This window comes from Lepidothrix coronata, unplaced genomic scaffold (genome assembly GCF_001604755.1).
Source record: "Lepidothrix coronata isolate B3197 unplaced genomic scaffold, Lepidothrix_coronata-1.0 Scaffold1, whole genome shotgun sequence".
NCBI classification, from domain to species: Eukaryota; Metazoa; Chordata; class Aves; order Passeriformes; family Pipridae; genus Lepidothrix; species Lepidothrix coronata.
In genome coordinates this window covers 15191416-15217760 of record NW_016690181.1, presented here as the reverse complement: position 1 = coordinate 15217760, position 26345 = coordinate 15191416, and the positions used below count along the sequence as shown (strand labels likewise).

The following is a 26345-nucleotide window of genomic DNA, read 5'->3' as shown; positions in this document are numbered from 1 at the left end:
AGAATGAGAATGGAATGTAAACATACAAATGTTATATTAAATTCTGCTTCCTCTCAGTCTTGAATATGCTTCATGGTAAGTAAATGGAGAGGTGGGGATGCATCCTTGGGTCTAGCAAATATGTTGTGATTATTAAGCATCTTTGTCAAAAGTATCTTTGTCAGAAGTATCTTTGTCAGTGCTTTTATGCTTTATATACAAAAAGATTAGGAATTTTTTTTAAAAAATCGTCAGTTATATTATAAATTATATACCATTTTCAGGTTCATTAAGTCAACACTAATCTTCTAAGCAATCATGGTAGTTTGAAATACTAAAATAAATACAAGTAGCTCTAGCTATGCAAATTTTGCTTAAGTACTCTTTTTTGTTGAAGGTAAACATGGCTTGACTGGAAAATAGTCATATCCTCTAAATAGAAGTGATTTTAGTATAATTTTACTTTGGTTTCTATCACATGCCAAAGGCTCTGTAGAGCCTATTTTCTTCGTTTTCCTAATTCTCTCTCCTTCTCCAATGTTTCTGTTTACTCTGTGAAACAGCTGACACCATTACCTCTTTCCTTTCTTCAGTCAGGCCACACCTGAGTGCTCTATTCCACCTCAGGTGGAGGAGAAAAAGTCAACTCTGTTATAGTGATGGTTTTTGTTTCATGTGCACTGTACTGGTTGAGGCTCAGATAGAGTCAAATTTAATTCATTAGTGGTGCTGAGTTTTGGATTTGTGACCAACAGCTGATAACCCATGGGACATTTTAGCTATTGCTGAACTGTGCTTCTACAGCAAGACCTTTTTTGGTTTTGATGCTAATCTGCCAGGGTTAGGCTGGGAATGCACAAAGCATTGAGAGGCTATACAGCCAAACCAGCTAACTCCAACTGACCAAAGGGATATTCTACACCATATGAAAGCATTATCAGCAATAAAATCTGGAGGAAGAAGGAGGAGGAAGGAGAAACATTTGGAGTTTTGGCATTTGCCTTCCCATGTAAATCACATGTGCTGAAGGCCTGCTTTCCTGGAAATGGCTAAACATCTGCCTGGCAATGGGAAGTAGTCAATTAATCCTTTGTTTTGCTTTGCTTATGCGCACAGCTTTTGCTATACTTATAAACTATACTAATCGATCCACAAATTTTTTCACTTTTACCCTTCTAATTCTCTTCCCCATCGCACTGGAGGGGAGTGAGTGAGCAGCTGCATGGTGTTTACCTGCCTACCCAAACTCACAACAGCACACAAGCTGAAATAACTCCTCTGAATGGTATCATCTCAAAAGTGTAGAACTAACCTTAATGTTTCAGCAAATGACAAAGTTGGGCTGTGCCAGAGTGCTTCATGTTTTTGTTTTGGTCTTTCTGATGAGTGAATCTCTGTGAGCACTTTTAAAGCTTTGTAGAGGATTTTTTTTTTTTGAACAGCAGAATATGAACAGAGGCAATTTTCAATTCTGTGTCTGTAACCAAATACAAAGCTTTCTGAGATTTAAATGACACATTTTCAAAAAGGCCTAAGCCCAGGCTTTGAAGTTATGTACATAATTTTGTGAGCGCAATCATTTGCACAACAAACTATTACCAACTATCTGAACTCGAAGACCAGTAACTGACCAGAACTCAATAGCTTTTTTTTAAACCAGCTGCAGGCAATTAATTTGTCATCTTTTTCTGGTGCCAGCTTCCAGCTCCTCATTTCTACAAGTCTAATTACCTGAAGCCAATTTCTGAAAATTTGGTCCTGAAAACATGGGGTTCTGATTCTTCAAAAGAAACCAATCCAAAACTGCAACTATGCTATCAAAGCTTCACTGGGATTGTGACAGAAACTGTACACAGCCTTCTTGCATACAATTATTTCAAAATTATGTTTTTCTAATTGAAGTGATCCAGCATTCCTCCTCCCCCACCTCCATTTTGACCATCCTGCCCATCATTTTTAGAGTAAAAGTAACATTTCATAGTGTAAAAATTGAAAGGCAGAGGGTGAAGACGGAAGAAAGAGTATTCTAGAATTCTGTTTGTGCAAATGATGCCTCTGGTTTTAATGTGTTTTATACTTTCTATAAAATACAAATGCATTACCTTAGTATTCATGACTGAATTAATACTTTTATTTTCTTTAGGATGAGAGTGGGGATATATCATTATTTAAAATTACTAATTTATATCCTATTCTTTTGTAAACCCAACCTCTTGCATCTATGGAGAAAAGATAACAGATAAACACACCACCTTCTTCCTGCCTTAATGATTCTATAGTACCTGCTACAATAAATAAACCCAGTAGGATTATATAAGGTCACTTAGAGACTTAACAACAAATTTTCTTGATGCTGTTTTATTCTTAGGTTTTAAAAGTTGCAAGTGGCAGCATGAAAAGTCTCCTATTAAATGGCATTTGAGAATGATGTTGTTTGTATCTGTTAAAGAGTTCCAGTTCACTCTGCCATATTTTCAAGTAAAAAAAATTTTTTCCTCAGTCTGCTTGATGTACAACCTCAACCCGGAAGCCGTACATCAATCTGTGTTTTGCTAGTAACCAGCACAAAACAGAAATTTCAGATTATTCACTGAAATATTTTTTGATTCTACTTTAAAAGGTGAAAGATTAAATAGAAACTTGTTATGTCAAATACAAGACATAAACATGATAGTATAAATACTCAAGGAACAGACTCAATAAGTAAGTGGATGCCATTTTTATAGTTATTTTTCAAAGTCAAATCAAATGTTAAGAATTCTTTTAATAGCCCTTATAGCATATTAGATATTTTTAAATGTCAAGCCACTGAAACTCATAAAATGTATTTTAAAATAAGCATAATTTTATAAACTCTTAATGCTGATATGTGTGACATTTATTTTATTTTTATAACTTGGGCTTTAGTATCCTGCCTCTTGATTAGTTAAGACAAACACTGACTTTACAATTAGACTGTTGTCTGAATATGGCCTGCTTCATCAGTTATTAATTTCTATATTTTTTTTGTATTATCACCCTGTATTAAATGAGTTTTCTAGTTATGACATTTAAACTAATACTAGCAGAAATGGTACTAGACTCTGAATTTGACCTGGAAAAGTGTTGTTTATCCTGTGTGACAACAATCTAACAAATCTTTCTAATGGACACTAAGCCTTTCTCTTGTTTTGAGTGCTGTAAAAAATTATCAAGCAAAAATATAAAGTGTAGATTAAAAGGTGTTTGTCAATCTTTAATGGGTCTGTTTGTGACATTTCTTTGCCTTTCCATGCCTTGTTACAACCCACTTACTCCCCAAGAATTCCCTTATGTGTTGAGAAAAGATCAAAGTATCATCGAATTCATGGTTTAAGTTATAGTTAACTTAAACTCTGACGAGTCTTATACTCAAACTGGACTAAAAACTCCTGTTAGTCTTTGGACTATAATATATAATGTTCCCTCCCTTACCCAAGAAACAAAGAACCTACCATCTACTATATATATATATATATATATACACATAAGAGAATTTTTATAGGCATTGAAACTACATGTTGTTTTTTATTTTTTTAGCAAATAGTCTGAAACACTGGTTGTTTAACAGGCTAACTTTCACTACTTTCCATTCACTACTAAATTGCATCATAACTGTTCCTATTTGCCAATGCCTTAGTGATTACTGGGATATGTTTTTCCCTTTCTAGTTAACTGGAATAAGTATTGTGGCCTGTAACTGATTTTGGGTCAATGGTGAAAAATAACTTGTGTGCTATATTTGTTGCAGCATAAGCCACCTCTAGAGAAGCTAACAGAGAAGCATTCTTCATCCAAAGGGCTGCCTTATAGCCCAGCCATTACCCAATTCAGTGTTCACTTGCTCCAGGATACATACAGAGACCTGCTGATGGAGCAGAGCTTGAAGACCTCGGAAAGGCCACAGAACAGGACAACGCAGGTACAAAGAAGTTTCCAAGAGTCTTCTTTCTTCTCTGAGTCATCCTTAAAGCAGGTCTGATAGAAACTGTTCCTCACCTTTCAGATATGATCTCAGCTTGCTACTTTGTAGACCAAATCTCGTCCTGCTCAGTCCAACGCTGGTCCCATTCTCTCAACACTTTCTCTAATTTGCCCTTTTATTGTAGTGTGCTATTTCATTTCAGTGGAAACTACAGCCAAGATTCAATAAAGAATTTTGATCTCTAATTTTCCATTACAACTGAGAGCCAAATGTACTGTTTTGAGCCTAAATCCTTTGTTGCATCTGAATCATAGATTCAAGCACACTCCGATACATAAAATAGCACTGTAATAATCATGCTAGTACATAACTGGCCTTTTCGCCTTATTTATCAATTGAATCATTCTAAAATGCACAATTCAAAATCTACTGACCGTGAACAATGGTATCTCCAACCAATTTACTCCCCATGTTGCTATATGCATGCTTACAGCTTAATCATATGAGTGCACAGGACTGTGGTTTTGAATGCTGTCAGGTAAATGAAGAGAAGTTTGTAGCACAGCACTGTGAAGTGACAAGGTGTATTTAACATGAAATCAGAGATGGCTAAAAGCTCTAACAAGAAATTTCATATAAAAATATAAGAAGCCATTTACAGGGAAGAGAAGAGTGAGTGACAGACAGTGGGGAAATGGGAGACATTACCTTTTCATTCCTGCAGTTGTTTAGACCCATGTTATTCATGGAGGGCAATTTTCCATCAACACCATGAGGCTGTTGTTGCTGCTGCTGTTCCCTTTGGATTTGCTCTCTCATTTTTCGAGCCTCCTGAATGGCTTTCATTACTGTGTCCTGGTCCCCAAATAGGGCAGGTGAATTAAGACTGGAAAGGATATCTATAAACAGAGAACACATTTTATTTAGCTAATTATCCAAATTGAAATCTGAGGTAAGAACTCACCTCTCATACTCTTAGAGCTGCACACAACTAACATCTGCAGAAGGAGGAGGAGTGGCAACTGTTGTCTGTTTGAAATCTGAATTACTCTACGGAAGTGATTGATAAGCCTGTGCGCTTCTTTTGACATTAGAAATATAACCACTGAAGTCTCGGTATAGACTGACATGGAGGTATCTGAGCATACTCATGGACTCAAAGTTCAAAGTTCTGAGTTTAAGACAACAGTGTTATGAACCTTAAACTGGAAGCCTCTGAGGTACTAAATATAAAATGAACAAAGGAGAAAGCAATCTCATTTAGTTGGCCATGAAAGTCTATGTCAATTCTTAGAATTTCTTTCTGGAGAGAACCATCAGTCCAGACATTTAGCTTTCCATTTCAGAAAGGGCACTCAGTTACTTTCTGGGGACAAAGTTAGTCATTGCCGTAACATGAATATAAAGCTCTAAATCAGTAGAGAAAACCTAGTCTTGTTTCTATCACTCTGAACAGAAAGAAACTTTTAAACATGCATCAGACTCATGCAAACATTCCTGCTACATCTTAAAATGCGTGCATGGAGTATCCCAGAAACTGTTTCTGATTTGAGACCATAAGACAGCCATTATTTTCTGACTGTTTTTTGTTGCTGTGATGAAACTGTGATCTACCTGTTCCTACATGAAGTATTCTCTATACTGCATGTGGATAGATTCATGCATATATATTCTAGCTAGGAAATTTTGATCAATCAGAGTTTGTGTGGGACCAGTGCACCTGTCTGACAAGCAAATGAAAAATATTTACACCTTAGGCATATTTACATCTTAGGTAGTAATTTCTCTGGAATGGTCTGTGACTTCAAACTGATATGCCACTTTCTAATGTTAGATAGTGCAGCGATAGTTGCAAATAAATTGACAGTTAGAATATCTAGCCAATTGCAGAAAGTATCTTTCAGAGATCACGATGTTCCCAAGTGTTTGGGAATGGAAAAAAACCCATAATTTTTAGATATTTAATATATGTATTTAATGTATCAGTTCATTATTCACAAGTGTTTCCATATATTTTACAAGTACACTTGAGTTACAGATTGTGAATAAGTGGTCTTTAGTAAGTATTTAGTCACTGTTAAAATGTACTATTTGAACTTTAGGGCTGATCATCCACATTTTGTAGCTCTTGATTCTGTTTCTTGACTGGCTAAGGTAGTCTTCATACATAGTTTTCAGACCAATTTTGTTTCAGCACTTAATAGGCCTAAAGAATCTTGAACACAGGTAAAAAAATTCCTACTTGTAATCACATAAATTAACAAATTCTTGACAGATGGGTGAACAAATAATAAAAACATGATCAAATAATAATATATACTGGCTGGACTGAAGCCTTTCTGTCTTCATTTAAAAAAAAAATATAGTATCTAATGAGGCTCTATGTGCATGTAAAGATAGGGTTTTTTTGTTTACTCCAGAGGTCAAAATTCAAAAGTTAACTTTGCCTGGATACACCCAGTAGATGTCTTTAGGAAAGATGTTCGTACAAACCTCTTCTATAAGTTTTGTGTATGCATATTTATTTACCTACATGTATATATTTGTATGTATGTTTATTTCTTATGTTATTTATTTATTTGCTGTATTTCTTGTAGGTGACTATCACTGCCGCTTCATTTTACACACCCTTGCAAAACCTTGACATTTAAGTGTTCTTTGAAAATCGTTACTGTAATTTATTTTTATTTCCATTTTAAACAGAAATGTAGGCCCAAGTATCTACTTAATTCAAAAGTGTGTTCAGGGTGAGATTTCATGCAGAAAACTTGCCTACTTTCTCCTTTCCCCAGGACAGATTAGTTACCTAAAGAGGATCCTCTTCCCAGAGATCCACTGAGCGGGCTGGGGATGCCACTCTTGTTCGTCACTGTCACAGGACTGCTTTTGCTAGCTGGGAAGAGATTCTGTGTTGGAGATGTTGGGGATTTGACAGGTTCAGCTGTTTTGGGTCGGGCTGAAAGATTCAGTGGCTGAGCTGCTTCATCCTGCAAGAGTTTAATGTGAATAATTATTAGGAAAAGACAAATGAACACATCATTTTGCAAGCAGCAGTTACTTTACACCTCGAAGACAATACCACATTCTCCAGCAATAATAACAAAAGAAGCTAATTATCTGCCTCCTTTAAGATTCAACGAAAGGAAACCTCATTAATTTCTCTGTGTTATGCTTCTTATTTACATTAACTATGTGGCTGGATCATTCTTTTTGCCAAATTAAAATTTGAATTAGCTCACATTACAGCTTAATTTCCTAATGTGTTTTCAGAGATCTAAATTAACCTAGGGCATTTACAAAGAATTATTTAAAATTTCCAGCAGCTCAGTAATGCTTTTGCATGGTTCTATTTGAAAAGTTCCTGGCACTATAAAAATAAGTTATGTAGCTTATTTTTAAATGTATTAGAAACTAAGGAATCAGAAGTACTTCTATGAAAGAATCATTTGGAAAACCTGACAGTTCTTTGGCCCACATTTAGCGCTGCTGCTAACTTATACATTCCATGCATCTTATTCTGTGTGCATGTTTTGTTTAGTAAAATAATCTATGCTCTTCCCTCATATAATAGAAGATAAGAATTTCACTGAATTCAAATTCCTTTACTTACTAGGGTAATTACTGCATATATATGCATTTCAAAATATATGTTATTTTCTACTATTTAATTTTGTATATTTTACAATATTTTATAATATGTCATGTCTTTTGACAGATTTATGTAAAATCGAGAATATTTTCCACATAAATGCTATTCTGCTTCTTATTTGATACTTCCATTTTATTTCTGTATTCTGTAGTCATTTCTGGTGCATTCAATGTTTAGTGTATTTGTATGTTTTATTTGCATAAAGACAGGGAATATTTTCTAAGGGTATGTAAATCTAGTATCAGCACCTTTATATCTGTTGATACTTTTCATATGCAATTGTGGAAGAAATTCTCTCTATCATATATCTTGCTTCTGTGCTGTAGGAGAATAGGTCCATCTAAAAAATATCTTGACTTTTGGAACAAGACTTATTCAAGCAATAGATTTCTTTGATCAGTATAGACATTCACAATCCAACCTTCTTCCCATTCTTTGAGCTTGTTCCTTCTGCTTAATACTTTAAGCAAGACAGCAGAGCATTTGGCAAACTGTGAAACAGTGATTTCCCATAGTCAAAGAGCCCAGTAAGACAGATCTCTCATTTAAATTATGCCCGGAGCAGAATTATGCTGGATATAAGAGAATATCGTCCATATTTTAAAACACTGCACTGATCGCTTCAAAACTTAGAATTATGTCAAAATACAATAATGCACCACATTATCTCATCTTTTCCATTCTCCTTAGTGTCAAGCAGTCATTTAGCAAAGTACATCCAGTCATACACAACACATTAAACGGGAAAATGTAACAAACAGGTATCGATAATGCCATCCTATCTCCAGTTTTAAACTTTTCAGATAAAACCGCATAACATTTTAATTCTTCCTGACCTTGCAGTGTGCACAAATGTCCACACCTGTTCGGAGGCCAAGTGAGAGCAAAAACTCAAAGGTACAAGGGGCATAATCCATTCTTTTGTTTTGTGGCTACATTTACATGTGAGCTGTGTCCTTGCACAGATGCAAAGTGGCTTCAATAAATTTCTCCAAGAGTTCAGAGCCCCATTCAGACTACAAAGGTTGCCAGACTAGGTACCATGAACATGTTTGCATACAAACCTATGCTACAGTTTTCAATTTTTAAACAATTTTCCATCTAGTATTAGTACGATCATGAAAAACCTCTAAACACTGCCAGAACCTGTTGGTTTGTACTATAGACAGCATTCCCATTTCTGAAAAGCTGGTCACTGACTTAAGAAAAACCTATAATTGCTTTTTGAAAGACCTGACTTCTGTAAAAGTATTGCATTAGTTCTATAAATAATGCACGTAGTTTATAGAAACAACTGTTTAAAAACAGAGAAAATATAGAGGATTTGTTAAGCAATGCATGCCCATCAAAACTGCCATGTCTAACAAAGGTAACAATTTGCAACGACTGAATATAGATACTGCTTTTGTGCTAATAATTTCTTCATTAGCCATTTGTATTTGTTCACACAAAGCCCTTGTAGTTTATCTTTAATATTTTCAATGAAACAGTGTGCTTAATAAAAATAAGAATAAAAAGGCTTCATTTTTATTAATGTATACTTCAGTCCATTCAAGTTACATTATGTAGGGAAACCCCTAAGAATTTGCATGTGGTCAATTTTGTAATAGGACTCAGCTGGCCATGAACCTGGAATGGTATTGGCCTTGGTTCAAGAAGATATGTGCTTGAATTTAACCAGGGAAAATTTTACTCATATAGTAAAGGTTTGGTTTGGTGTAGATCCATTTGGCTCACTCACTTACAAAATTACTTTTTCACATTAAAGTAGTCAGTAGTATATTCTCAATACCATAAATCACTGGTGTTAGGTATCACTATACTATGGCAACTTTGCTGAAACAGTTGGGCTTTGCTTTTGGTGGCTTCTGTATTGACGGTAACAAACTCTGCATATGTGGTAAATTTCCCTGACTGCTCTCAAGCCTGGCATTGGATTACAAGAGGTAAAACATTAGACTAATACACATCTACAGCTAAGTAAAGTGAACGCTTTGCTAAATAAATGTTAGATCTGGCCATAATGGAATAGTTTTTATTTATTAGTACTCTCAGCCTAGCAAAAAAGTGTCACGGAAATTTATCAGTCCAGGCAGAAATATCTACTCACCCACACTTTACCACAATGATTGATGATAATGAAAAAACAAATGATATTTTACTCTCACGTCAAAACATGGGGAAAAAAAAAAAAAAAAAAAAAGAAGAAGAAACCTTCACTTCAACTGAGTAAAATCTTCCCAGGCTGGTTTGAGGCTAAGGACTGTGTGCCTGTAAGATGTTAGCAGCCAGCAAAAAAAAAAGGTATTCCCTCCCTCTCCCCACAAAGTCACTATATGCCATCTCTTGATTTATTTTAATAGTTCTGGATTTATAGTGCCATCATTAAAATTGGTAAAACATGTGAATGTTGATGTTTCTTTACAGTTTGAAGTAAATTGCTTCTGAATTCTGGTCTCATGAAATTCTGAACCACCACAGGAGAGCGCAACAATAGAAGTGAACCAGTTCCACCCAAAGGTACTGGCTGCACCACAGACTTCGCGGGGCACACAATGTTCATTTCAGGCTGCTGGCAAATGCCATGTTGTAGCTGCCTGGTTCCAAGGAAGTGAGAATAAGCAGGCACAAGCATTCAGCAATGGCTCAAAACCAACGAGGAGCAGCCCGGTTGTCAGCAGCTGTGTGAAATCAGCAAAAGTCAAATCAATCTGCAGCGACATAATGTTTTCCCCGGAGTCCTGACTTACATGTTATTTTTATGTGGGGCTTTTCCAAAATTGCAGAATTAAGTACAGCTAGAGATTTGTAAAATAATTAGAAGCCCTACAGTCTCTCTCTTACCCTAACAATATAAGCTAGCACCACATTTTAAGATACTCAAGAGTTCGGTGTGAAACAATTCATGAAATGGACTCCATTTATGCACATTACTGGATTACAAACTGAAATCTTGAAAATATCACATTTTACTGATGAATCTGTTGTGCTGCCTGTGGTAGGAAGAGGGACGCCTGGTATTTTTGGAAACAAGAAGTGAATTCTTTCTCTTCCCTTCTCTACACTGATAATACAGCACTGAAACTGAACTTTTTTATTTGAATACTGAAGAACTGTAACGTGGTTCAGCTTCCAACTGTTAAACAATAAAAAAGACTGTGTGATTTCACTGTCCTTTTCAAACACCAGTTATTTTCTTTACTGAAAAATACCTTAACTTGAGTTACCGGGCTGGTCCCTCTCTTCTCATTTTTCATCCCAGTGGGTGAAAGTGCCCCTGTCGTATTTGGTGGCTGTGGAGTAGATGGCATTTTGGCTCCAGGAGAAACTTGCATGCTTGCCAGCTGAGCTGCATACAGTTGCTGGAAGACAAGAAGATATACATATATTCCTGCAAAAATTCCTAAAAAAAGAAGCTGTAAATATACTTTTTTTTCCCCTCTGGTGTTTCTTCTCTTAAAGAAGTTAATAGATCTTTTTTAGCTCTTGTTTGTGGTTTTTCCCTTCTTGTTATTTGAAAAAAGTGGGAAAAAAAAAAGACTATAAAACACTCAAACACAAATCTCTTTTTTCTTAATTTGACTTTTGCTGACTTTTCTTGATTTCTTTTTTTCCTTCTTGCTAATGATGATCATGATATTGAGCAAAAAGTTACACTGTGCCTGAATATTAAACACAAAATTGATAATATTATAAGGCTGTTTATAAAATGGAGGCATAAACCCCTGTCAGGAAAAAAAAGTACTCCAGGTCTTTCTATTCTCACCCAGAAATGACCCACACACTCCAGAACCTCTACCGAGAGCTGACATAGGAACAGTTTCCTACCAAAAGGCAGTGCTGCATCTTCTAGACAGCAATGGAAGTTAAAGTAGGCAACAGGGTATGTCTCCATCTCTGTGTACAGTGATATAACTTCTATAAATGCTAATAAGGAATCTGGGCCTTAAAAATTCCCGTAAATAGTGATGAAAATGCAAAAACTTTCTCGTGGAACTTTTCAAAAAGTTCAATGGAAACATAATAAAAGAAACATAATAAAAGTATATTAAAATAAACAATTCCTACCAATAAAAAGTGTTCACTGAACAAAATCAAATAGGTTTAATTTCTTTCCAGTGACCAAATTTAAACCCTCACCTTGAATTAGCATCATGAGTAATCTTCTACCATAAACAGGGAAGATTCCAATCCCTCTTCTACCCATAGATATATATATAAACTTTGCCTTATTAGTGAGAAAAAAGCCAGGTGGTTTGTATGTAATTTCCAACATTACTATCATTCAGATGGACAAATAAAAAAATTTACAGTAATCAAAAGCAGACCTTTCAGCACATGTAATTAAATGAAAGCTTAATAAAGAATAATTTGCAAGAGCCAGATGTGCTTATGTCATAATTGTTGCTTTCTTTGGAACAATTTTTCTAATATAACAAGCCCCCACAGAAATGAAAGTTACACATTGCTGTAAGCTCAGTGACTCAGTGGCAAGACAAATGTGTGAAGGAGGGGCAGAGTCACAACTCTGGGTGACAAGTGAAAACTCTTGTTTGTTTGTTTCTTTCCACCCTTTTTCAATACCACACAGAGACTACAAAAGGATCACAGATTAACATTTTGAAATCAATGGTGTTTAAATATTTTGGCCAATGCACCACATTTTTCCTACGCTGGAAGTCAAAAAATGAAAATAGAAAAAGTTCCCAGCTATTGGTGATGTTTTGGAGAATGAAAATGAAGCCTTTTATACAACAGTAAGTGTTTTTTCCACCTACTACTTGGAACTTATCCCTTTTAGCACATTGTCCAGGTCAGTTTATGCTTGCTTAACAGGATGGTCTGCTTAAATGAGAGTAAAAAGCACATTTCACAAACTTTTGAAATCCTGCACACTCTCAGCTCAGAAATAATCAGGCACTGCACTATGAAAGAGATGACACAATAAACTTGAATACAATTCAAAGATAAACCCCAACAATTATAAAGGCTTTCTCAGCGTTCTGTGCTTTGTCTTTTAATACTTTTTTCTTTTTTTTTAATTAGGAACCTATTTGACATCTTCTTCAACTACCTGAAGGAGATTACTTATATTTTACTAGAAGTATACTAAAACTTTAGTACTTAATATACTTTGTACTGCACTTTCAAGAGTGTGAAAGGAATTCTGTGTAAAAACAAACCCAGGTTTATTAACTGAAGTTCAAAAGAATTTTTTCCTCCCTTCTCAGGTAACCTATGAGGGCAAAAAAATGTGGGGTATAAGTTATTCTTTCTACAGTATTCCATTTTTCTTAGAAGATAGAAGTTGATTGTCAATTATGACAACCAAAACAGTGTGGTGGCTTGACCTAGGCTAGCTGCCAGCTGCCCAGCCAGCCACTCTCCTCCTCCCCCACTTCAACAGGATGAGGGAGAACACAATATGGAAAGCTCTTGGGTCAAGATAAAGACGGGGAGATCTCTTACCTGTTACCATCATGGGCAAAACAGACTTGGCCTGGGGAGAATTAATTTACTTCCATTTACAGTGGAGCTGGCTGCTGAGAAACAGCCATCCTGCATCCCATCCACTGCCAGCACTGGGCACCACCCTGGGCTCACATGGCAAGTGGAGCTTGTAGCCCACTTGTAGACAAGTAAGCAAAGATGTGTTTGTGATCTCTAAAAGCTGCACCCCATGGTGTACCTGTCTCTTGAACAGATATTTCAAGATCAACACAAAGACAGAGATGTGACACTAGTCACATGATGATCTGGTGCCTTGGTCCTGTCAGGATTGGCAACAGAAACACCTACAGCACTTTAAGGGTTACAGAGATAACATCAAGAAAAGCGGGCTGTTCTGGTGACTATCTAGGAAACTGCTTGATTTTGGAAATGCAAACAGAAAAAGTAGAATAAAATTAGAATTTTTCACCACTCCCCTCCCAGGGTGTTGAGGGCTGTATTGGCTGTTCTGCAAGTCCTGTCAAGGAGAAATGTTTCTAAAGCAAGACAGAGAATAACAGAAATTTTATCATTTATGTATCTCTATGTATGTATAATTCATGACTGGATTATTCCAAGGTCTTAGTACTGGCTTTAGCCTGGCATTTCTATAAAGGCATTTTAAAACATAAAAGCAAAATATAAAAATAAGTAACAGTAATTAGCTTTCTGGTCTGTTTAAAACAAAGCTGTTCTGCAAATGAGTGCAAATCTTGCAAGAATTCACACCAATGCTAGGAACATTGCTGTGTGGACTGGGAAGATGAATAACTTTTAAATATCAGTTTGTATGGGAAGCTAGGCAGTCTGGAAAAATACATGCACAACACCACTGCAGGGACAGAATGGATATTTTTGCAAATACCACTACTGTGGCTTAAAATGGCAATTTAGGACCTCACATTGGGATGGTCAGGTTGTGATGCTTTTATTTGCAAGATTAAGGAGAGGAATAAAACCCAAACATTGAATGAATGTTGACTGTTAACTTTTAAGGCTCAAAAGCAAAAGTTTCAATGGAATTTTTTCAATTGAAATTCTAACCTACCAACTATTTTACTACTAAGTAAAAAAATTAAACTACCTCAAACACTGAAACATATCTCCTTTTTGATCTATTTATGGCTATCACATAAAGAGAAGAGCATTTCACAATCCTTTTGCCAACCACTGACTCTCAAGAAGGCTCTTGATTACAAATTAGATATTCAAAACCATCAAGTATTCATGATTGTTTTAAGAAGCCTTAAAAATGTATAGCCTGGTTTTGTTTTTTTTAAAGAGGTCAATAAGTTAGATTCTTATAATCCAATTCTCAGCATCTAAATATAAGTAGGGCTGATTTTGAGTTACTGAGTGCTCCTGAATAGTTAACAATTTTAAAAACCGGCTTGCTTAAGGTACATGAACAAGGAGGTAACTTTACAGTTTCCAGAACTAAGTTTCTTGTAATGTCATGCTTTGATGTTGAAGAGTGGGACTTTGAAATGCCATGAGTCTCAAGGCAATGGCAAGTGAAGTCTCACATTTAAGCACCTATGAACTTACAGGCTTACAGACCTAAGCACTTATTACTGAAATCTTATGCCAGCTGTAATCAACTAATAATCCAAAAGTTGCAGCTCACTATGAGTCTGAATGATGTTCATCTACTTTAAAAAATTACCCAACAAGTGGGAAAGTGCTGTACTCGGTGTGTGTACAGAACAGCACAAATGCACACTGATTTTTTTACCTGGAAACAGCAGAGTTCACACTAAGCTTTTGTTATAGCTTAGAGCTACCACTCAAGAAGAACTGAATAACTAACAAATATAATAATCCAGTCGTGATGGTGTTTTCTGCTTCAGAAATTGGCTATGGAATTGGATTAATGATTTCCATTTCACTTTCCTTATAAAAAGTATTATCCGTGATCTAAAATTTTTTTGAAAAGCTATGAACAAATCATAGCCATTTTGACTAATCCAAATGTAAAATCTTTCTTAATGCCACCTAAGTTTCACAATGCCTTTGTGAGATATTTTCATGACACAGTAGGAAAACTGCCTTTGCTGCCAGTGTTCATTCATGCTTTACCAGAAGACAAAGGTCTTAGGCTCACACATCCCTCCCACGACTTTCAACATTTTTTCAACTTGATTTTTCAACTAGCTTTCAATAATCAAAACACTTTCACAGGCTCAGGCCCCTTTCCTTATAAGTTTTCACTTGCACATAGGCCTGTGACATTCCTGGGCACATTCTCTGGTAAATGACACTGAGCACAGAAAATAAGCACAGAGTGAATCTTTCTATGCACCAGACAATTCCGTTTCTTTTACAGCAGGAATATTCATACCTGTCTCTTGGGCTGCAGCATCTGTGTCTAAAAGAATGAATTAAAATGAAGAATTCTGAGAATGAAATGTTACAGAAGTGACACATGGGGAGGAAAATAGAATGGGCCTTAAATTGGCACAGTTAAGGGTGGTTTGTGCTGACGGCTTGTTAACTTTGTGACAGGCTGTTTTACCACCTAACACAGAATTACGATTGTCATAGAATCATAGAATCACTAAAGTGGAAAAGACCTCTAAGACCACCAAGTCCAACCATTAGCCTTGCCCTGCCATGTTCACCACTAAACCATGTCCCCAAGTGCCACATCCATATCATAACCTTCTTACAAGGGGCTTGTCAGTGACAGGCCCTATGCAACAGGTTTTTGTGAGAAGATACAATACAGAGAAAGTGATTAACTTCTGCACAGAAGAGAGGCAGTTTCTTCAGATGTAAGATCTCGGAGAGGAAATGGAGAGAACAGTTGCACTCTATACAGGAACAAAAAGTCAAGGGCTAAAGACATTTCAACTGACTGCGCGGTGAGGGAGTATTTGGTCACAGCAGCGGGGATCTGATTCAGATGCTATTCTTTGCAGCACAATTCTGAAGAAACTGTAGTAAAGCCATATGTGAAATATGGAGATAAAAAGAGGGGTTGCAATACTCAGCGTAGCAGATCTAAGTGCGGATGATGAGAGCTGGCCTACCACGATAAATTGCAATGGATGTACATGGAAGATGCATCACAAAGAAGGAGAAGGAAGGGACCTGTTCTAGAAACTTTTACCCTTTTATTTTCTTTTCTCAGGAAAAAATGTTAAATTTTATGAACACTGATTAATTCTAAATTCTTCCATTACTAAAAATGGAAGTCCTATGTTGCATCTTCAACAAATACATTTGCTACAGTAAATGAAACTGAACAATAAAGCTACTGAGAATCAAGTGAGAATCCCTATTTGTCAGCATTTTAAATGAATTGTGCAAAGCTGAAATATCTTATTTATAGAGATGAAAGTTCAGCTATTTAGACAATGAGTAATTTGGTTTCTAAAGATGAAAAACTCTAAGGAGTGACTGCAAGTGCTGTTGAAATCCTGCACTACAAGAGGTAATGCGGTTATTTTTTCCGTAGTATATTTAGTAAGTAGTGTTGCAAAGCTATAATACCAGAATTTTCCTTCTGAGTACATAACATGCAATAATAATACTTAGAACTGTCTGATGACAACGAGTTTTTATAAGTTCACCAAAACCAGCAACATCTTCACTATTTCCAGCACACATTTGTGAAAAGAAAGTACAAAAAAAAATAAAAATAAAAACTTCAGTGGGATTTCTTACTTTTAATTATTGATGTAGTGATGTTTAAAATAAGCTTGATGTCAAACAGATTGAAGGAAAGAGAGTCTCTGTTTGAAAAAGCTTTTCTTCTGTTTGGAGGAAGAGCAGATTAGTGTTCACACCCATGTTTTGGGTGTCACAGATAATAACTATGGAAATAAAGGTTAAGTGTTGTCCTGAGACTGATGTCACAGGTATAAACTTCAGCAGTTCAGGAAATGTAAACTTTTCAAAAAACAGTGTAGAAGCATAAATATCCTACTCCAAAATTTCAGAAAGATCTTGATCTAAGTGCAAGAACTGTTTCTAAAGTCATAATAATTGTACACATTCCTTCCTATTCTTATATGATATATAAATATCATTTTTTGTATTGGCATGTCTTTTGTACTAAATACATTCAGTGACTAGCACTGTAGTTAAGTGCTCTACTGTAGCATCAAGGTAAGAAATGGGGTTATAGATTTATGTATATATATAAAAAGTAAATACATAAATAAATAAATAAATAAATAAATAAATAAAAAGCATTCGGTTACTTTTCTCTTTATTTTAGGATGCTTCTTGTGTAGATCTTTAGAGTGAAAGGTAGGTTAACAGAAAAAGACATCCAGAAACACAAGACAGCCTAAGTAACTCATCAGCAGCTTAACCATGTGACAAACCCAGGGGCAACTCGAAGGCAGCTCCGGCCTTTGGAGTCTGCCAAGAAGCCAGATGCCATCACCAGAAAAACACCTTCCAAGGCTCAGCATCTGTGTCCTAGCAGTGCTCTCTACACAAAAGGAAAGGAGGAGGAGAAGACAGAGATAGAAAGGTGCACAGAAAATTGTTAAAGAAATGTACAAACACATGATAGAAACATGATAGAACACATGATATTATTTGAATTTAAAAAATCTAAAACTTGGAAAATCAAAGCTTTTGAAAAAAAAAACAAGATCCCTCCAAATCAAAAGACTGAATATTGGATGGCAAAAGTGTATGTTTTCTTTTGTTGCTGTTACCTGTTAAAACAGTGTATTTTATAAATTTATTATGATGAAGTTTGGATGTCTCAGTAGAATTTTCTCAGTTTTTCTAAGGAAAATGTTAACAAATCAAAATAAAGTGAGTTTTACAGATCTGCTATGACTATGGCCAGGCCCTCCTCTCAATTTCAGATGTGCCACCACACAGACAATAAATAAATAGTATCTTACTATTTAAGAACTAACAAGTATGCAACATCAAATTAACTCACAATTTTATGCTAAATAACTAAGAACTACTTGGCTTTACACAGTTATATCTGAAAGGGCACTGATCAAGTACAGCTACACAACGTTGGAATAACAATTACAGAAAAAGTGTTTAATTTAGAAACACGATAAATAATAAATAATAATACACTAAAAATACTTCTTTTTCTCTACAGAATCCACGTCATAATATATGTACATGGTTTCCTCATAACAGCATCACTTTTTTCTTTTCCTTGTTTGCACATGCCTAATGTGTCCATAGCAGACATAACATTCTGATTTTAAACACCCATATATCACCCTGCTGCAGAGTCTGCTAATCATTATAGAGCATGAATATTCTCTGCATCTTCTCATAATACACCAAATACCTTTGCAAAAAGGCGTTAAGGTGCAACACAAACAGGCAGCTAATGAATTATCATAACTAATGTCATAATAACAAAGATTGTTGCAGTGATTATTTATGCGCTTGCTGACTAATGTGCTCTCCGATTTATTAAAACCCAATATGTGCAAACAAACTAACTGTATTTGTGAAAATACAAATAACACATTTTGTAGTCATAGATGAAGTTAGAAGCGTTCAGTCTTCCCTATACCTCCATGAGTATGAAAAAAATTCTTTCTTAGCTAAAAGAATGCTTTTACCAGTTATTCAGATTCATTCACTTCAGGTTTGGGGTTTTATTTTTAACGATTAGCACCAGTAATTTCAGCGTTTGTCAGTTGCTGTTACATATATTGTCAAGGGAAATTTTTCTGTGGCCCTAAATTCCACTCAATTCCTCTCTCCTTAGGAGACACACATGCCTGTAGTATTTCACTCTCAAGCAGCAAAGTAACAGTTACCTAATTTCACCATTGAGTCTGCCAGTTCCAACTTCTTTTACTGACCACAAATTCATTGTACTGGTTCAGAAAAAGGAAAATCATTCTCATCTCTTCTGCTGCCCTGCTGTGGCTAATGGCCAACCCATACCGAAAATAAAAGAATCTCTCCACATTTCAGATACTGTGGATTGTATTGTTGTAGTACTGCAAAATAACAGCTTTATTTTGTTAAAAGGGCCTAACTTTAAGTGGACCATGGAATATTTATGGCTCTCAGTAGTCCTTTGAAAGAGTTATCTTATGTTTTTATGCCGATCATGGGTCAGAGGTTCAAATCAGCACTTCTTTCTGTCACTCCTTATATGTTTTACTATAATTTACAGCTCAGCAAGAGGACTCATAAAACAAAAGTGTCTATTTTACTTCAGCAACTAATTCTAGCTAATCAAAGCTTTCCAGCAAAACAACCCAGCATGAAACTCTGCGTGGAAAATATGCAGAGAACAAAGCATTTTGTCAAATAACACATCTCATGATGTAAACACATATGTCTCTTATAGGAAATTTTATCGCTTCCACATTATCGGCACACAAAAGGAGCATTCTTGTCGCAGACCTGGTGCGACTGTGGAGCCATCGTCATTGGAAACAAGAGCCTGATTAGGTTCCCACACAGATATGAATAGATTTTCTTTTTTTAGTGTAATGCTGCCTTTCTTATTTCTTAAACAGACTAGTAATTGTGGCTGTAAAAACAGTGAATTGTGTTTGGACGACATTTGTTTCTTCATATTTTTTTTAGCTACCCAGTGACACCAATTATCCCATATGGTTGTCCTCTTCTGGAAAGTCTGAGTTAATCCACAGCTGTGAAGATGAAGACGCACCCAGCAGGCTCTAAATCTGGTGGGTCTCTTGTCTGTTAATAAAGTCCACAGTCTGCTGGACAGATGTTAAGAGGATCTGTTAAATAAGTCAGTGACAAAGACACAGACTTCTGCTGGGGAAAATAATCAGCAAAACCATATCTATTCTTCATAGTTTTTCATTTCTTTCTTCATGTTTTGGAGAAGAAAATTTTCCTTACTTGACATAGGAGTCCCACAAAACATACGATAGGTCGTGCTCAAAATATGAATGGACTAAAAGATCACATTGACGTGAGTTCTGAACAAATGATAGATCTTTTTGTCCTTGACTTATTCTTGCATGCTGTGGTTCCTACACTATTATTTTAAGTTTGGGTTCATTTGTCATATTATGGTGGGAGCCTGAATAGGTATTTTCAGCTATAAAATATCTACTTAAATTTTTAATGTAAAGAGAAATGTAAACTGAAGATGAAATTACCATGTGACTAATTTTTGTTAAAAGTTATTAACATTACCTTTTCTTAAATAAAGGAATTACGGATGATGTTTTTGTCCCCAAGGCTCAGGCTAATGTTCGAGGGTGGGGGGGAGGGGAACCACCATGGAAAAACGTGGAATGAGAAGATACCTGCAGCAAGAGCCACGTTTAGAACCTTACTAACTTTTCCCTATCCTCACCTGTTTCTCATCGTGGCCTGACAGCACAGACATTCAACCTCAAAGTCTCTCTCAGTTACAGTCATGTAAATTTGGAGAAATATTACAGACCTAAAATATATGCACCAGTGCAATAAAGAATTAACTTGCCTTCAGGCATGTGTGCATTAAAGTGCTCTTAAAATCACTTCTGTTTCATTTGTAAACTGTATTTCTTGTTCTTTTGACCTCATCCTGCTTTGACGTAATGAAGTAGAAGTGTTCATCAAAACAGTTCTCTCTGCTTTGCTTCCTAAATGCAGGAACTTTCATGTAGGCATCATTCCTGAGATCATGCCCCTTAGAAATCAAATGGCCTTGATTCCATTGAATTATGACAATTAAATGCAATCTCTCTACAACTGCCTTTTCACAACCTGTTTACTGTAAAGCTGTGGACAAAGCCAAGAAAGAATATTTAGAGCTCAAATAAATTATCAATCACTGCAAGTAGGTAAGACAATGTATATAATTTGGCACCTGGCAGTTGCCTCTGTAATATTGAGTTTGTTTCCCCTTAGGAAGTAAAACTGCTGGTTTATTAGTTTTACTGCACCTTGACAAGTTTTCAAGATATAATGTCACCCCATCACCCTATGAGGCTGCTTGGAATTTTTAATGAGACAGCATGAAAATCGTGAAAGAAAAGTTTACTTTCTGCAAAAAACATTAATTCAAAAATATATCTTAAAAAAGTTATATAATTACATATAATATAACAGAATAGAATATATGTAGCATTTTATCTATTAAAAGAAAATGACTACTACTCAGCTGACAGTGTCTGTGATATTTAAATGAGACTTTCAATTATTTTCAATGTCACTAAGTCAAAAATCTAACCCTGTGAAATATAAGTACTGGTCCTCAGGCCCCCAGAGAGAAAGCTATATTTCTGCCATGTCAGAAAAGAACAAAGGGCAGTCCAAAAGCTGATAGGGGGAACAGAGTAACAGCTACCAAAACAAACAAACAAACAAAAACAAAACAACAACAAAAACCACAACACACCCCTCAAAAAAAAACCAAACCCACACATATATACAAAATTGAAAGCCTTCTGTAGCAAATATGGAGCTCTTACTTTCTGAAGAACAATTCCCTTGTGAAGCCACTGACTGGAAGGAGAGGCAAAAATCCTCACTGACTTGGCAGCCGTGTCTCACCTCATTTCACTCTTTTTATTTTTTTTTCCCCTTTCCAAACAGACTGAGTGTTGGTCTTCTGAGAATATGATGCTAAGCCACTTTTCCTGTAGAGTTTTTAAACTGGGCCTCTGAGAAAGGGTTTGATACAATTCAATGACTGAAGTAATACCTTTGTCCATCTGAGCATTAAATGGCCCATTGAAATACAGCTTAGTTAGAATTTCAGTAAATGGTGCTTTCTATTTTTTTTTTTTTATTATTATTCCTTTCCCAACAGATTACAGTCTGTATCCGAAAATGAAGTTCAATCACTTTTGGTTGCCTCTCAGGTCAGGCCCTTTAGCCAGTGTTAATTAAATATAACCCCTTCAGAATACCGGAGGTTAAATGAGAGCAACAAACTGGCCTTATTCAAAATATTACTTCATGCTCTCCAAAAAAGCTGTAATCTGTTTGGGAGGGCCCTCATTTAAACACATTGGTCTTAACAATAAAAATGTATTGGGGGTGGGAGGGGGGAATCATGCTAAATGCTATTTTATCCAACAGCTAGTAATCACAAAACATTAAGCACCTATTTCCATGCAATATACCACATCTATTGTGTTTAAATAACACACACCATAAAGGAAAGTGCTGCAGCAGACTATTTAGGCTGTATCAGCACATACAGCAGAATTTTCTACTTGATAAAGTGAAACTATAAAGAATCAATGCATAAGTCAGACAGCTTCCATACCTAATATTCTTCCCCGCAGCTATTAGAAGTTCACATTTTTGTCTCTAGTAGGCATGAACATTAGTATACCTTCAATTTTATGTATTCAGTCACATTTTGCTGTCTGTTCCATACAACTTGACTAGAGCATGAAATTGGAAAGTAACTGAAGTTGTCTTTTTTCCATCGTAATGATTTTAAAGGAAAATGGGAGGGGTTTGTGTAAGCTATTTGTTTGCTGCCTTGTAAAAAGTTTCCTGAAGTATTCATAATAATTTTACTATTAAATTAGTTGAAAGAAAGCTTTTTAACACATGGTAATTAGTCTTGTCTTTCTGAACATGACTTTACTGTAAATACTCCTCCTTGACTATCCCTTTGTCCCAAGATTCCTTAGAAGAACGCAACCAAGCGATAATTCAGCATTATTGCTGCTTCAGTGCACTAATCGCTTAAAGAGCAGCAAGGACCCCATGTTTACTGCCACAAGGCTCCTACAGCCTCCCGGCCTAAGGCAGGCTTCCCAGCCCAGCAGCATCCAGATGTCAAGAGGAATATCCAGGTCCTGATGCAGCATGCCGCTCCATTCCAGTATGGCCTAAACATCTGTTTCATCTGCTGGCGTACAACCTGCTGAATACACTGAGACTGCCACACGAAGTAGGGAATTGAAGGAGGGTGGGAATGAAACACTGTAGTTTGCACAGCTCAGTATACATATCACTAAAAAACCCTACACAGGCAAAAAAATTGACACAAAATGTTTGGAACCCCAAAACTGGAGTTTGATCGTTTGCTCTCCAGACTGAAAATCTAGAAAATATGACGATCATTAAAAAAAAAAAAAAAAAAAACCAACAAAAAACCCCTTTCTACACAATATATGCTTAGCACTTTTTCTCCTAATGGGGGAACAGACCATAACACATAAGCATCTCATCTTACTAACTTTACTCTGGTTTAATTCCTTATGGTGTAAGAAAAGTACAAAATAAGGAAAAGCACAGTAGCGTGTAACAAAAAGTGCTTGTTGTGTTTATAGCAAATGCTCTTTAAAAAAATAAAAAAACAGAACTTAAAAATAAGATAAACCTAGACATCTCTTACATATTTATAATTTCCTATAGATAGTAACTCAGGAACTCAAAAACAATAAGCATCTTTTGTCTAAAAGATAGGAGTATGTAAACATTGACATTTTATCTTGAGGCATGACAAAAACAGCAAACATTTTTAGTTGATCTAGATTAAGTTCTGACAGGGAATAAAGGAGTGCTAACTGTTCTCATCTCTTCCACTTTGTGTATCTACTCTCTCGTATTTTTGCTAGCAACAATAATGGAATAGTTGCCTGCTCCCATGCAAATTCTTTGAGCTGTTTATGAAAGCAAGATCAAAGCCCAAACTGAGAGTGCCTCTTTTTTCACCGTATTTTTTTCCTAAAGAGAAGGACCTAATGAGAGGCTGTTAAACTTGCAGTCTTGCTCTGCACTTACAGAGCAGGAGCATTCTGCGACCTCCCAGTTTATCCTTTTCTCTGGCCAGCCTGGGGACATGGTTCACCTCTCTGTGCCAGGAAACAGGAGCACAGAAGGCAGGAGGGACCAAACACTTCCGCGTCCCACCTCCACACAGGGTCAGCACCTGTACCCAGAAAGGAGGTATCATCTCTCAGACTCTCCATTTAAACTCACCCACCCTCTGTGAACCTGAGCAAGTCAACATTTTCTCTGTGCTCCTCATGAAATGGATACACTGCTGCTGCATTACTACAGCATCTGAACTAGGTATATCTGAATACAACCATAAAGTATTTCTAGTACAGATAAAACGTGAGCATTAATAAAACTGCTATTTTAATAAAATATTGTAAATATCAAGTAAAAAAAGATTCTAAAATCTTCATCAAATATCTATAGCTATTCCCTCTGCAGGAGGATAGCAGAAACATCAGTAAAATCTTTCTCTTAAGCACAAAGGTTTGCATTCCTTCATTTAATGCTGTCAGATTACCGATACGCCACTTTTTGATCACAATTCTCCTGTTATTTACCATGCACAGGAAAGAACACAATAGCCTTATCTTTGTGGTTCTCCCAGGTTATATGTTGTTCTACACATCTTAGTTACTCACAAAAAAAAACTTTAACATTTTTTATGATTTTACAAAATAACTGTGACAAGCTCTGTTTGTCAAAAACAATTATGTTTTCGATACGGAAGGAGACAGGTAAGTATGTCTAAATACCTTTGGTAGAAAGCCAGTCACAGCAAAGGACAACTGCATTTGCTTGAAAAATAATTTCTAGTTTCCAACGGATAATGGAAAGAAAAAATAAGAAATGTTAAAGTTGAATCTGTACAGGATTTTTCTATTAGAATTTGCTATTGTCATTTTCATGGTATGAATTCTAACTCATAAAAATTGTGGATAGCACCAAAGTTACCAGACTAACAAGCTCACTTAGGAAAAGAAACAAGGACAAGATAGCATAGCTCCAAAGATACTTGCAAACAAAGGTTCTAGTATTTTAAACTCCATCTCTTGCATCCAAGGAAAGTGAATAAGCAGTATTTATTTAAACTAAAAATATAAACAGATCTATCAGGAAAATATGAAAATATAACCAGATGGTTGCATCATAGTTCAGGTTTTTTCATTCACTTAATGCTATTATAATACCTTCTCTGATGACACTGTAAATCAAATTATTCATAGAAAGAATTTAAAATGTATTCTGGTATTTTTTTAGAAGCTTTTCCCAAAAAATCTGGGTTTTATTCCTTAGTGCTAATATAAAATATTTTTAACAATAAATGTGAGAGGTTAACTAACAAATTCAGACAGTTTCACACACTTTATCTGTAGAAATGTGTTCTACACTAAAGCTAGTGTAAAAAGAAGAAACTGTTTAAAAAGGACCGCTGTGATAAGGGAAATAAAATTATATGATTGAGAAGTAATTAATTACAGTAAGTTTGCTGAAGGGATGATAGCTATCAAAGCTTATCAAATTTTGCATTTCAGAATTTCAGATATTTATTTTAAAAAATGTTCACATATAGATAGGCTTTGTGAGAGAAGTCAGGAGTTTCATTCAGTCTCATGTCAGCAGGATTACAAGCAATTATGAGTAGCTGCTTGTTGAGCTGTGTGAAATGAGTTGGTGAATGTGTTTCCTAGTAAGCACATGTCCATATCACTGGTATGATTGCCAGTAATGTAGACAATCTTAGTTGAAGGGGTCTAAAACCATAATTATTCTTCTAATCCTATAGGGGATTAAATCAATTCAGGACAGAAGATGGTTGTGCAACTGCTGCTTCTAGTGTACACCTTCTGGGTCTGTCAACCAGGCAGCAGAGAGGAAAACCAAGGCAAAAGTAAGAAAAAAGGAAACCAGGACATGGAAAAAATAAGTGGCAAAAAATCTTCCCTAGAAATATATTTTTAAATCTGGCTTAAGTTGGTGGGTTCATTCACTCCCCGACCAGCCAGATGGAGAAATTGTCTAATGTAATGATTGTAGTGTTTCCCTGTGTAGAACTGCACAGATACAGAACAAGAAAATTGAACACTCACCACTGCTAAGCCCACTGAGAAGCAAAAACACTACAATTAAATTTATACATGCTCCTATAACAGAATAATGAGACCCCATCCTAGTAATAAGTGGGTGCAGGTCAGAAAAAAGGAGAGTCCCATTTAAACTACCTCTCTCAATTCCCACATCTGAATCCCCATCTTGGAAGAGAAGATGCCAAGACAACCCTACATTTAAGAGCTGAATATTTGAAAGTGCTGCTTGGGATTTGAAACTGCAATATTTTCTTACTTTTATAAGAGACACAGTTCATGTGGTAGCTCACAGCCATTCTATAATTTTCACTAGCAAAAATGGACAGAAGACAGGGCTATAATAAATATATACTGGCTCTACTGATCAGGAGAAGCTTTATCAGTCAGCTGGGGCACATCTGGGAAAAAAAGTCACTCAGGTGCATCTCTAGCATCCCATTCAATTAACATATCATTAAAAATGGTTTGTCCCTGTTCAGCCTGCTGTGTTACCTGATAAGTCAACATAGTTAAAATGTATATT

At 35.9% G+C, this 26345-nt stretch overlaps 1 protein-coding gene across 17 annotated transcripts in view; it reads right to left on the bottom strand.

The window, feature by feature from the left end:
• Positions 1–26345, bottom strand: part of SOX6 (SRY-box 6) — a 375776-nt gene that overhangs the window by 54997 nt on the left and 294434 nt on the right. For 15 of the 17 annotated variants that reach the window (XM_017809700.1, XM_017809785.1, XM_017809710.1 and 12 more), the window contains 3 exons: positions 10784–10933; positions 6729–6909; positions 4631–4821 (listed from right to left, as the gene is read on the bottom strand). In XM_017809700.1, the coding sequence (XP_017665189.1) occupies positions 4631–4821; positions 6729–6909; positions 10784–10933 (522 nt within the window). The remainder of the gene's footprint in view (positions 1–4630; positions 4822–6728; positions 6910–10783; positions 10934–26345) is intronic. The other 2 variants (XM_017809766.1, XM_017809793.1) reach the window with 1 other exon arrangement.